Source organism: Oncorhynchus kisutch, linkage group LG16 (assembly GCF_002021735.2).
Source record: "Oncorhynchus kisutch isolate 150728-3 linkage group LG16, Okis_V2, whole genome shotgun sequence".
Classification (NCBI taxonomy): Eukaryota; Metazoa; Chordata; class Actinopteri; order Salmoniformes; family Salmonidae; genus Oncorhynchus; species Oncorhynchus kisutch.
In genome coordinates, this window is record NC_034189.2 from 10,368,763 (window position 1) to 10,383,762 (window position 15,000).

The 15,000-nt window shown below is 44.7% G+C and overlaps 1 protein-coding gene across 1 annotated transcript in view; it reads left to right on the forward strand.

Moving 5' to 3' along the window:
- The window catches only part of LOC109882784 (protein Shroom4), a 128,637-nt gene that overhangs the window by 60,825 nt on the left and 52,812 nt on the right, over positions 1-15,000 (forward strand). Inside the window, exon 2 of the mRNA XM_031793071.1 lies at positions 737-888. Coding sequence (XP_031648931.1) covers positions 737-888 — 152 coding nt within the window. The remainder of the gene's footprint in view (positions 1-736; positions 889-15,000) is intronic.

Below are 15,000 nucleotides of genomic sequence, written 5' to 3' on the forward strand. Positions count from 1 at the left end.
TGTCTCTCTCTCTCTCTCTCTCTGTATGTCTCTCTCGCTCTCTCTCTCTGTATCTCTCTCTCTCTCTCTGTATCTCTCTCTCTCTCTCTCTCTCTGTATGTCTCTCTCTCTGTATGTCTCTCTCTCTCTCTCTCTGTATGTCTCTCTCTCTCTGTATGTCTTTCTCTCTCTCTCTGAATGTCTCTCTCTCTCTCTGTATGTCTCTCTCTCTCTCTGAATGTCTCTCTCTCTCTCTCTCTCTCTGTATGTCTCTCTCCTGTCTCTCTCTCTCCTGTCTCTCTCTCCCCCCTCTCTCTCTGTATGTCTCTCTCTCTATATATATATATTTTTCTCTCTCTCTCTCTCTCTCTCTCTCTCTCTCTCTCTCTCTCTCTCTCTCTCTCTCTCTCTCTCTCTCTCTCTGTATGTCTCTCTCTGTCCTCTCTCTCTCTCTGTATGTCTCTCTCTCTCCCTGTCTCTCTCTCTCTGTCTGTCTGTCTCTCTATCTCTGTCTCTCTCTCTCACTCTCTCTGTACTGTATGTCTCTCTCTGTATGTCTCTCTCTCTCTCTCTCTCTGACTGTCTGTCTCTATCTCTGTCTCTCTCTGTGTATGTCTCTCTCTCTGTATGTCTCTCCTCTCCCTCTCTCTCTCTCTCTCTCTCTCTGTCTGTCTGTCTCTGTATGTCTCTCTCTCTCCTCTCTCTCTATCTCTCTCTCTCTGTATGTCTCTCTCTCTCTCTCTCTCTCTTTCTCCAGATAGAAGATGATGGAAAGGCAGAACAGTGTAACAAGCTGAGGGTGGGAGATGAGCTGGTGAATATTAATGGATCAGCCCTGTATGGTTCACGACAAGAGGCCCTCATCCTCATCAAGGGATCCTATAGGATACTGAAGATCACCGTACGCAGGTAGGAGCTGACAAACCAAGTGGTTCGTCACTAATTGCCACAGTCATAAACCCCAGCTATTTCTGCAATTGATCATCTTAAATTTGATTTTTAGCCTTGTCCTAACCTTTTCCCTTACCTTAACCACACTGTTAACTTTATGCCCAATCCTAAACTCTGGGTTAGTGTTTGGCCTGGGTAGGCCGTCATTGTAAATACAAGTTTGTTCTTAACAGACCTGCATAGAAAAAGTTTAAATAAAATACAAATAAAAACCTTAAATTAAGCCTAAAAGCCCATTTTGACTTTGTGGCTGTGGAATCTGACTTTGTGGCTGTGGAATCTGACTTTGTGGCTGTGGAATCTGACTTTGTGGCTGTGGAATCTGACTTTGTGGCTGTGGAATCTGACTTTGTGGCTGTGGAATCTGACTTTGTGGCTGCTGTGGAATCTGACTTTGTGGCTGTGGAATCTGACTTTGTGGCTGTGGAATCTGACTTTGTGGCTGTGGAATCTGACTTTGTGGCTGTGGAATCTGACTTTGTGGCTGTGGAATCTGACTTTGTGGCTGTGGAATCTGACTTTGTGGCTGTGGAATCTGACTTTGTGGAATCTGACTTTGTGGCTGTGGAATCTGACTTTGTGTCAGGAAACCGTGTCAGTGTCTTGTGCCTGTGGGCGGTTTCTCTTCTTTCTTTACGTTACATTCATTTGACGTCACAGAATAGGGTTATTCACTTCCACAACTTTCACACTAGTACGGTTGAAGGAAATTGAGATACACCCAGACAAAGTGCCCTTTGACCTTTTAGGGTTTGACAGGAAGCTGTGAATCTGTGAGGAGGACATAAGTCTGCCCTCTCTCATCCTGTGTGTGTCAGAGGGGGGTCAAGGGTGACCTATCGTTTTAATCTGATGTAAGCAGACCTCAGATCAACCAAAACACACAGCTAAGATAAAGTCTGGTGTTGTCCCAGGATTACACACACACACACACACACACACACACACACACACACACACACACACACACACACACACACACACACACACACACACACACACACACACACACACACACTCTCTCACTCTCTCACACACACACACACACACACACACACACACACACACACACACACACACACACACACACACACACACACACACACACACACTCTCACTCTCACACACACACACACATACACACACACACTTTAGTGCCCCACCCTGGCAGTTTGCCTGTCTCAGCAGAACTAATGGCAGTAGTGTTTCCACCCAGAAGCCAGTCTATCACAGACTCACCCAGGGTTTGGATGGTAAAGAGGGACTTTCCCCTGGCCTGGTTCTCACATTGACTCCTGTCCATGTCGCACTGCCTCCATGTGGTCAGGGTGAGAACTGGACCACATACATTTTATAGCTTGTTCCAAAGAAAGATGACAAATGAACTGACTTTAGTGACATGATATATTTACCAATGAATAGATATGGGAGCAGTCAGCCTAGTACATCAGGACACATAACTGTGACACATCTCAACTACTAGAGTCTTCCTCAGGCAGCGTTGTCACAAACCCCAACTACATTGTCACTCCTGTAGATATGAAGGACATGGAAAGGCCTCGGTGTAACTATGCACCAATGTGTTAAAGGGCAAATATAGCAGTTTTCATCTCAATATCAAATCTACAGTGATTGTTTCCAATTTAAAATGGTTAAAAAATTAAACCAAAAATAGCTTCTTAGCAAAGGGCAATTTCTTAAACAATAATTTTGCTTGGACTGTCTGGGAGTGGTCTGAGTGGGGAGGTTTGGAACTCTCTTTCTTATTGGTCTATTAACTCATTTACTGCTTGGTGATGTCACCATAGAAGTCCAAAACTCCATCCCACCAAAACAGGATGACATTTCAGGAGGTCTTTTCAAATAGCTCTTACACTAAAAGGACATTATCATCATTTTCACAATTTCCCAGTATTATTACTACCTCCTAGGGTGTAATTTCTGGACTGGGCCTTTAACATGAACATGAGAGTTGTTTCTGATGAAGTAAACCAAATCCCAAGCTTTTTAAACAGTTATCAACATCTATATGTGTTCTGAGAGACGTTGGTCAGGACTGACTAGAATGGCTTCCTTGACGGTGCGAGAGCTGGAAGTGGTGTTGGAGGGCCAGTAGGAGGCAGTCTTTCCTCTGGTCTAAAAAATATCCCAATGCCCCTGGGCAGTGATTGGGGACATTGCCCTGTGTAGGGTGCAGTCTTTCGGATGGGACATAAATGAGTGTCCTGACTCTCTGTGGTCACTAAAGAGTAGGGGTGTTAAACCCGGTGGCCCGGTGGCCTGGCTAAATTCCCAATCTGGCCTTTATACCATCATGGCCACCTAATCATCATCAGCTTCCAATTGGCTCATTCATCCCCCCTCCTCTCCCCTGTAACTATTCCCTAGGTTGTTGCTGTAAATGAGAAATTGTTCTCAGTCAACTTGCCTGGTAAAATAAGGTTTAAGGAAAATGTGTTTCTCTCAGGAGGACATTCTCACCAGACTGTAGGGGATTATTTCTGTTGCTTTGCAACATAGTTGTTGTGATGGTGTGTTTCTCTCATTGTGGATTACTTAGCATGAGTTTCAACCTCCTCTCTGTCATCAAACCTCCATCCTCCTCTCTATCATCAACTCTCTACTTCCTCTCTATCATCAACCCTCCACCTCCTCTCTGTCATCAAGCCTCCACTTCCTCTCTGTCATCAACCCTCCACCTCCTCTCTGTCATCAACCCTCCACCTCCTCTCTGTCATCAAACCTCCCTAGGTTCAGTACTATATATAATGACTTTACCCAGGGAGTAATCAGTACTATAATCAGTAGTATATATAATGACTTTACCCAGGGAGTATTCAGTAGTATATATAATGACTTTACCCAGGGAGTATTCAGTACTATAATCAGTACTATATATAATGACTTTACCCAGGGAGTATTTAGTACTATATATAATGACTTTACCCAGGGAGTATTCAGTACTATAATCAGTAGTATATATGATGACTTTACCCAGGGAGTATTCAGTACTATAATCAGTAGTATATATAATGACTTTACCCAGGGAGTATTCAGTACTATAATCAGTAGTATATATAATGACTTTACCCAGGGAGTATTCAGTACTATAATCAGTAGTATATATTATGACTTTACCCAGGGAGTATTCAGTACTATATATAATGACTTTACCCAGGGAGTATTCATTACTATAATCAGTAGTATATATTATGACTTTACCCAGGGAGTATTCATTACTATAATCAATAGTATATATCATGACTTTACCCAGGGAGTATTCATTACTATAATCAGTAGTACATATAATGACTTTACCCAGGGAGTAATCAGTACTATAATCAGTACTATATATAATGACATTACCCAGGGAGTAATCAGTACTATAATCAGTACTATATATAATGACTTTACCCAGGGAGTAATCAGTACTATAATCAGTACTATATATAATGACTTTACCCAGGGAGTAATCAGTGCTATATACAATGACATTACCCAGGGAGTATTCATTACTATAATCAGTAGTACATATAATGACTTTACCCAGGGAGTAATCAGTACTATAATCAGTACTATATATAATGACATTACCCAGGGAGTAATCAGTACTATAATCAGTACTATATATAATGACTTTACCCAGGGAGTAATCAGTACTATAATCAGTACTATATATAATGACTTTACCCAGGGAGTAATCAGTGCTATATACAATGACATTACCCAGGGAGTATTCAGTACTATAATCAGTAATATATATAATGACATTACCCAGGGAGTATTCAGTACTATAATCAGTACTATATATAATGACTTTACCCAGGGAGTAGTCAGTACTATAATCAGTAATATATATAATGACATTACCCAGGGAGTATTCAGTACTATAATCAGTACTATATATAATGACTTTACCCAGGGAGTAGTCAGTACTATAATCAGTAATATATACAATGACATTACCCAGGGAGTATTCAGTACTATAATCAGTAATATATATAATGGCATTACCCAGGGAGTATTCAGTACTATAATCAGTACTATATATAATGACTTTACCCAGGGAGTATTCAGTACTATAATCAGTACTATATATAATGACTTTACCCAGGGAGTATTCAGTACTATAATCAGTACTATATATAATGACTTTACCCAGGGAGTATTCAGTACTATAATCAGTAATATATATAATGACATTACCCAGGGAGTATTCAGTACTATAATCAGTACTATATATAATGACTTTACCCAGGGAGTAGTCAGTACTATAATCAGTACTATATATAATGACTTTACCCAGGGAGTAGTCAGTACTATAATCAGTACTATATATAATGACTTTACCCAGGGAGTATTCAGTACTATAATCAGTAATATATATAATGACATTACCCAGGGAGTATTCAGTACTATAATCAGTACTATATATAATGACTTTACCCAGGGAGTAATCAGTACTATATATAATGACATCACCCAGGGAGTAGTCAGTACTATAATCAGTACTATATATAATGACTTTACCCAGGGAGTATTCAGTACTATAATCAGTAATATATATAATGACATTACCCAGGGAGTATTCAGTACTATAATCAGTACTATATATAATGACTTTACCCAGGGAGTATTCAGTACTATAATCAGTAATATATACAATGACATTACCCAGGGAGTATTCAGTACTATAATCAGTACTATATATAATGACTTTACCCAGGGAGTATTCAGTACTATAATCAGTACTATATATAATGACTTTACCCAGGGAGTAATCAGTACTATATATAATGACATTACCCAGGGAGTAGTCAGTACTATAATCAGTACTATATATAATGACTTTACCCAGGGAGTATTCAGTACTATAATCAGTAATATATATAATGACATTACCCAGGGAGTAGTCAGTACTATAATCAGTACTATATATAATGACTTTACCCAGGGAGTATTCAGTACTATAATCAGTACTATATATAATGACTTTACCCAGGGAGTAGTCAGTACTATAATCAGTACTATATATAATGACTTTACCCAGGGAGTAGTCAGTACTATAATCAGTACTATATATAATGACTTTACCCAGGGAGTAATCAGTACTATAATCAGTACTATATATAATGACTTTACCCAGGGAGTAGTCAGTACTATAATCAGTACTATATATAATGACTTTACCCAGGGAGTAATCAGTACTATAATCAGTAGTATATATAATGACTTTACCCAGGGAGTATTCAGTACTATAATCAGTACTATATATAATGACTTTACCCAGGGAGTATTCAGTACTATAATCAGTACTATATATAATGACTTTACCCAGGGAGTATTCAGTACTATAATCAGTACTATATATAATGACTTTACCCAGGGAGTAATCAGTACTATAATCAGTACTATATATAATGACTTTACCCAGGGAGTAATCAGTACTATAATCAGTAGTATATATAATGACTTTACCCAGGGAGTATTCAGTACTATAATCAGTAATATATATAATGACATTACCCAGGGAGTATTCAGTACTATAATCAGTACTATATATAATGACTTTACCCAGGGAGTATTCAGTACTATAATCAGTAGTATATATAATGACTTTACCCAGGGAGTAGTCAGTACTATAATCAGTACTATATATAATGACTTTACCCAGGGAGTATTCAGTACTATAATCAGTAGTATATATAATGACTTTACCCAGGGAGTAGTCAGTACTATAATCAGTACTATATATAATGACTTTACCCAGGGAGTATTCAGTACTATAATCAGTAGTATATATAATGACTTTACCCAGGGAGTAGTCAGTACTATAATCAGTACTATATATAATGACTTTACCCAGGGAGTAGTCAGTACTATAATCAGTACTATATATAATGACTTTACCCAGGGAGTAGTCAGTACTATAATCAGTACTATATATAATGACTTTACCCAGGGAGTATTCAGTACTATATATAATGACTTTACCCAGGGAGTATTCAGTACTATATATAATGACTTTACCCAGGGAGTATTCAGTACTATATATAATGACTTTACCCAGGGAGTATTCAGTACTATATATAATGACTTTACCCAGGGAGTATTCAGTACTATATATAATGACTTTACCCAGGGAGTATTCAGTACTATATATAATGACTTTACCCAGGGAGTAGTCAGTACTGTACTGTATGTATATATTTTTGGTAGTAACACGTGATCTCTTCCAGTGAGTCCCAATCCTACGGTCTGTCTCTCTGTTCACGCCAAACAGCTGTTCTGAACTTCACTAAGTGACCATGTCTTTTTTACACCCCCTCGTCTCTCACTGAGGGAGCCAGCCGTGACAGGATGTGTGTGGATTGAGACTGGGTTTGTGAGGGTAACCATTTATCCCGAATGGAACATTACTGTGTTCAGAAACATACAGCCAATCAATCAATCAAATTTATTTATAAAGCCCTTTTTACATCAGCTGATATCACAAAGTGCTGATATAGAAACCCAGCCTAAAACCCCAAAGAGCAACGCTTGTGTGTGTGTGGCTGCGTGTGTGTGTGTGTGTGTGTGTGCATGAGTGTGGCTGTGTGTGTGTGTGTGTGTGTGTGGCTGCTTGTGTGTGTGTGTGTGGCTGCGTGTGTGTGTGGCTGCATGTGTGTGTGTGTGGCCATGTGTGTGTGTGTGTGTGTGTGTGTATGTGTGTGTGTGTGTGTGTGTGTGTGTGTGTGTGTGTGTGTGTGTGTGTGTGTGCGGCTGCGTGTGTGTGTGTGCGGCTGCGTGTGTGTGTGTGTTGGAAGGGAATGGATGATGTTTGTAGGTTATTCTGACCTGGAAATGCCTTTGTAGGCTGCCTCCCAAATCACACCCTATTCCCTAGTTGGTGCACTACTTTTGACTGGATCGTGTCAAAAATATAAACGCAACATGTAAAGTGTTGGTCCCATGTTCCAGAAATGTTTCATAGGCACAAAAAAACTTATTTCTCTGTAATGTTGTGCACAAATGTGTGTACATCCCGGATAGTGAACATTTCTCATTTGCCAAGATAATCCATCCACCTGACAGGTGTGACATATCAAGAAGCTGATTAAACAGCATGATCCTTACACAGGTGCACCTTGTGCTGGGGGACAATAAAAGGCCACTCTAAAATGTGCAGTTTTGTCACACAACACAATGCCACAGATTTGAGGGAGCGTGCAGTTGGCACTCTGACTTGAGGAATGTCCACCAGAGCTGTTGCCTGAAAATGTCAAGTTAATTTGGCGACCATGAGCCGCCGTCAACATCGTGTTAGAGAATTTGTCAGTACATCGCAGACCACGTGTAACCACGCTAGCCCAGGACCTCCACATCCTGGTCTTTCACCTGTGGGATTGTCTTAGACCACGTGTAACCACGCCAGCCCAGGACCTCCACATCCTGGTCTTTCACCTGTGGGATTGTCTTAGCCCACGTGTAACCACGCCAGCCCAGGACCTCCACATCCTGGTCTTTCACCTGTGGGATTGTCTTAGCCCACGTGTAACCACGCCAGCCCAGGACCTCCACATCCTGGTCTTTCACCTGTGGGATTGTCTTAGGAAGGGGCTGCTGATAAATATTTCTGCCTGTAATAATGCCCCATTTTGAAAACTGTATTCTGATTGGCTGGTTCTGTCCAGTCAGGTGGACCTGTCCAGTCAGGTGACACCCATTGATCACGGCCATAAGGAATTAATTTCAATTGACTGATTTCCTTCTATGAACTGTAACTCAGTTAAATCTTTGAAATTGTTGCGTGTTGCGTTTATATTTTTGTCAATTATAGTTCACCACTGAGGGAAAAGGATACCATTTGGGATGCAGAAGTAGTCTCCTTCCTGTTTTGACAAAGCCTTTGTACCGACCAGCTGTAATACATGATGTGGTGTGTGTGAGAGAGAGAGTACTAGTTTTGAAATCCTGTACCTAACAACCATTCCAATTAGACAATTCCAGGGATTGGCTCGCTATGCCTGCTATAGGGCAGTGATGTGGCCAGTCTGGTCATATTTTCTCATAGCAGGAGGGGATATTTTCAGACATTACAGATTGTGTGTGTTTGTGTCCTTCCACAGTAGGTCTAAGTAACAGGAAGTCAGGAAGGGAAAAGTTGGGAGTTACAGGAAGTGATGCGATGGTGAAAGAATGTCCCTTGGTCGCTCCCTTGCTGCCCACTTTGAAAAACTGACCACACACACACACGGTCGTTCTTTTACAGTGGCAAAGGTCTCTTTCACCAATAGCCAAATCTCATTACCACCAGCATTAAAATACAAGTTTTCCCTAACCCAAGCCCCTAACCCTAGTTCCTAACCCTAGCTCCTAACCCTAAAACTAACCCAAGCTCCTAACCCTAAAACTAACCCTAGCGCCTAACCCAAGCTCCTAACCCTAAAACTAACCCAAGCTCCTAACCCTAAAACTAACCCAAGCTCCTAACCCTAAAACTAACCCTAGCTCCTAACCCTAAAACTAACCCTAGCTCCTAACCCTAAACCTAACCCAAGCTCCTAACCCTAAAACTAACCCTAGCTCCTAACCCTAAACCTAACCCTAAACCAAGCTCCTAACCCTAAAACTAACCCTAGCTCCTAACCCTAAACCTAACCCAATGTCACGTTTCTTCAAAATCGAACCCAGAAGCAGACCAGGACAAGGAGAGTAGGAAGAAGGTGAGTATTTATTTACAAGTGAATGTGAGTGGGTAGATACATCCAGGTGGCGTAGCGGGCAGCGGTGGTGAGTTGATGGGAGTAAATAGGTGGATCCAATGGGGAAGCGGAATCCTCCGATGACCAGGCGGGAATGGGGTAAATGATCCGGGTGAGTAACTGAAGACAGAACAAACGGAGGTAAGTTGAAGGCAAGCAAGACGTACAAAACAACAAAACAAATTCTATCCAACTTGAGGCTGATACTATGGCACAACATACTGTTCATGGCTAACGATCCGGCAGGGAATGGATGTCAGGTCAGAGCTTTTGAAGGGGAGAGGTGATGATCAGGACAGGTGTGCAGATTACTGATGGGATACAGGTGCGGGTGAACATCGATCTCCCAACAAGCTAATCTGCCCGGCAACCAGACAGGGTGCGTTCCAGGACACCGGAAACACACTCCAGGACAGAAACACAGGCAAACACAGACTCAGGAAGCGGGGTTCGTGACAGTACCCCCCCCTCCGACGAACGCCACCGGGCGGACTACCTAGAGCGCCAGGGTGGAGGCGGTAGAAGTCACGAAGCAGGTCGTCATCAAGGATCTGACGCCGAGGAATCCAACTCCTCTCCTCTGGACCATATCCTTCCCAATCCACGAGATATTGGAAACCTCGACCCCGCCGTCTGGAATCCATTATGCGGCGCACCGTGTAGGCAGGACCACCTCCGATCATCCGAGGGAGGACGAGGAGGGGGCAACAGAGGACTGATGAGAACCGGCTTGAGGCAGGAGACATGAAAAGTGGGGTGTACTCGAAGCGTTGCCGGCAATTTGAGTCGGACCACAACAGGGTTAATGATTCTCTCCACCACAAACGGACCAATGAACTTCGGTGACAGTTTCCTCGACTCAGTCCGTAGAGGAAGATCCCGTGTAGCCAACCAAACCTTATCTCCGATGGTGTAAGCGGGAGCAGGAATACGGCGACGATTCGCCTGGATCTGATACCGGTCAGAAACTCTAAGGAGAACCTTCCTGGCCCGATGCCAGGTCCGGTGGCAACGACGAATGTGGGCCTGGACAGAAGGAACCGAAAGATCCCTCTCCTGAGAAGGAAACAAGGGAGGTTGGTATCCGTACAGGCATTGGAAGGGGGACATCCCAGTGGCAGATGAAGGAAGGGTATTATGGGCATACTCGACCCAGGGTAATTGAGATGACCAAGAGGTGGGATCAGAGGAGACAAGACAACGCAGCGTGGACTCCATCTTCTGGTTGGCTCTCTCCGCCTGACCATTAGATTGTGGGTGAAATCCAGAAGTGAGACTGACTGGCCAAACAGAAGGATTTCCAGACAGCAGAGGTAAATTGAGGACCACGGTCAGAAACAATGTCACTGGGCAATCCGTGGACCCTGAAAACCTCCCTAACAAGGATCTCGGACGTCTCCGTGGCAGATGGAAGCTTGGAGAGAGGGACAAAATGAGCAAACTTGCTGAATCTGTCCACAATGGTCAGAATGACCGTGTTCCCAACAGAAGGGGGCAATCCCGTTACAAAATCCAGGGCCAGATGCGACCAAGGTCGCCGAGGAATAGGTAGGGGGTGAAGAAGCCCAGAGCTGGGCCGATTGGTACTTTTGTTCTGAGCACAAACAGGACATGCGGCAACAAACCTCCGGGTATCTTCTCCCATGGCAGGCCACCAAAATCGTCTGCGCAGTAGCGCCATAGTCCGAGCAACGCCAGGGTGACAAGCTATCTTGCTGGCGTGGGACCACTGAAGAACAGCAGAACGGACCGACTCAGGCACGAACAACCGACCGGGTGGACCGTTACCGGGGCCGGGCTGCGTCCGAAGGGCCGCCATCACATCCTCCTCAATCTTCCATGTAACGGCTCCCACGACAAGGTTCTGGGGAAGAATTGTCTCAGTCTTGGCCCCACTCTCATCCGTCTTGGAGAACATCCGGGACAAGGCGTCCGCTTTGCCGTTCTTCGACCCAGGTCGGAACGTCAGGGAAAAATTGAAGCGTCCAAAAAACAAAGCCCACCTGGCCTGACGGGAGTTGAGACGTTTAGCCGATTGCACGTAAGCCAGATTCTTGTGGTCAGTCCAGACCACAAACGGTTGCTCCGCTCCCTCCAACCAGTGACGCCACTCCTCCAAGGCAAGCTTCACAGCGAGAAGCTCCCGGTTACCCACATCGTAGTTTCTCTCAGCTGGTGAAAGACGACAAGAGTAGAAGGCGCAGGGATGGAGTTTACCGTCAGTGGAGCTACGCTGGGACAGGATGGCGCCCACCCCCACATCAGACGCGTCCACCTCAACAACAAACTGACGGGAAGTGTCAGGTTGAGATAGAATCGGCTCTTCAAGTTCAGAAATGCTCGGTCTGCCTCAGGAGTCCAACAGAATATTCTGGTGCAAGACGTCAGAGCAGTTAAAGGGGCGGCCACCCGGCTGTAATCACGGATAAACCTCCGATAGAAGTTGGCAAATCCAAGGAATCTCCGGAGCTGCAATCTCGTACCGGGCCGGGCCCAATCCCGAACCTTCTCTTGGTCCATCTTGATCTCACCCCTGGAGATGATGTACCCGAGGAAGGATGTAGTGTGGGCGTGAAAATCACACTTCTCTGCCTTCACAAACAGACGGTTCTCCAATAACCGCTGCAGAACCTGTTTAACATGCTGGATGTGGCTGGAAAGCTCCTTGGAGAAAATCAGGATGTCATCCAGGTAAACGAACACAAACAGACCGATCATATCCCTCAGCACGTCATTCACCAAACTTTGGAACACTGCTGGAGCGTTGGAAAGTCCAAACGGCATCACCTGGTACTCGAAATGTCCCATAGGTGTATTGAATCCAGTCAACCACTCGTCCCCCTCTTTGATCCGAACCAGATGATACGCATTGCGTAGATCAAGCTTCGTAAACACAGTAGCACCCTGTAAAGAATCGAAAGCGGAGCTCATCAAGGGCAAGGGGTACTTGTTTTTCAACCCCCGATAATCAATACACGGTCGAAGAGAGCCATCCTTCTTACTCACAAAAAAAAATCCAGCTCCCAGGGGTGATGATGAGGGACGAATGAGACCTGCAGCAAGAGACTCCTTTATGTAGGTCTCCAGGGCTTCCCGCTCAGGTCGAGAAATACTGTATAACCGTCCCTTGGGAAAGGCAGCTCCAGGGAACAGCTTAATTGTACAATCATAAGGTTGGTGGGGAGGAAGTGACTGAGCTTTCTGCTTACTGAACACCTCACCCAACTCATGATATGTTTCAGGAACCAGGGACAAATCAGGAGGAGCAGACTCACTGACCCAACTGGGGACAGCATGAGAACAGGCAGTCCGAGGCAGTTAGCATGGCACTCAATGCTCCAACTAGTCACCTTACCAGTCACCCAATCGAACGAAGGATTGTGTTCTCTTAGCCAGGGGTATCCAAGAACCAGAGGAACATGGGGGGAAGGCAAAATGAAAAAAGAAATAACCTCTGAATGATTCCCCGACAACAACATCTTAACCGGTTCGGTCCTCATAGTGATCCGTGCCAGACTACTGCCGTTCAGAGTGGTTGCTTCAATGGCTTCCGGTAGTTGCTCCTTGGAAAGCCCCAGCTGTTCCACTAAGTCGGCATCAATGAAGCTGTCATCGGCACCTGAATCGATGAAAGCGTTAATCGCTAAACTCTGATTCTTATTTATGAGGGTAGCAGGAAAACGAGGTCTGACAGGGCTCTTGAGAGGTTGAAGCTGGCTCGCTAACAAACCTCCCAAACTTAACGAGCCGAGCAGTTTAACGGGCGCTGAGGACAAATGGAGATGTAATGTCCCGAGCTACCACAGTAGAGGCAGCTGTTGGTCTCACGTCTACGTTGGCACTCGTCCTTAGTTAACCCGTACCGCCCCACTTGCATAGGTTCAGGATCTGGCGGCAGGACTCCTCCACTAATCCCGTGTGAGGGAAAATGATCAACCCGTTCTGGTCCACTTCCTGACCCGAATGATAACCGAGTCTCAGATTGATTAGATGGACCCCACTGCTTCTCCCTCCTTCTCTCTCGGACTCTATTATCTACCCAAATAGCTAAGGTAACCAAACTATCTAGGTCACTAGGCTCTGGATAGGAGATCAGCTCGTCCTTGAGTTGCTCCGACAACCCCTGGTAAAAAACCGCTTGTAGTGATTCCTCATTCCAACCACTCTCCACAGCCAATGTCCTGAATTCTATCACAAAGTCTGCCACACTGCAAGCTCCTTGGCGAAGAGTGAACAAACGTTTAGCTGCGTCCTTACCTCGGACTGGATGGTCAAAAAGCCTTCTCATCTCTCCCGTGAATTCCTGGTATGAAGCCATGCAGGTCTCCTGTCGTTCCCAAACGGCTGAAGCCCATTCCAGAGCTCTTCCACGCAGCAGTTCAATAACAAAGGCTATCCTAGCCTTGTCAGTGGCGTAAGAATGGGGCTGCAGATCAAACACTAACCCACACTGCATAAGAAACGAACGGCATCTTCCCAAATCCCCTTCATATTTATCAGGCGTCGGTACCTTGGGTTCACGGAAGGAAACCGCATCAGACACGGCAGGTGAGATGGGTGAAACAGGTGGTGAATGAATCGCCGGCAAACTGAGCTGATCCTGGATCTGTGTCAAGCTAGCAGAAAAATTCTGGATTGCACCCGCTATGTCCTGTAGCGCCGTCTTGTGTTGTCCCAGTGTCTTCCCCTGCTGGGTAATGGCATGGCAAACGGAATCCAGGTCCGCTGGGTTCATCCTTGGCCGGATCGTTTTGTCACGTTTCTTCAAAATCAAACCCAGAAGCAGACCAGGACAAGGAGAGTAGGAAGAAGGTGAGTATTTATTTACAAGTGAATGTGAGTGGGTAGATACATCCAGGTGGCGTAGCGGGCAGCGGTGGTGAGTTGATGGGAGTAAATAGGTGGATCCAATGGGGAAGCGGAATCCTCCGATGACCAGGCGGGAATGGGGTAAATGATCCGGGTGAGTAACTGAAGACAGAACAAACGGAGGTAAGTTGAAGGCAAGCAAGACGTACAAAACAACAAAACAAATTCTATCCAACTTGAGGCTGATACTATGGCACAACATACTGTTCATGGCTAACGATCCGGCAGGGAATGGATGTCAGGTCAGAGCTTTTGAAGGGGAGAGGTGATGATCAGGACAGGTGTGCAGATTACTGATGGGATACAGGTGCGGGTGAACATCGATCTCCCAACAAGCTAATCTGCCCGGCAACCAGACAGGGTGCGTTCCAGGACACCGGAAACACACTCCAGGACAGAAACACAGGCAAACACAGACTCAGGAAGCGGGGTTCGTGACACCCAAGCTCCTAACCCT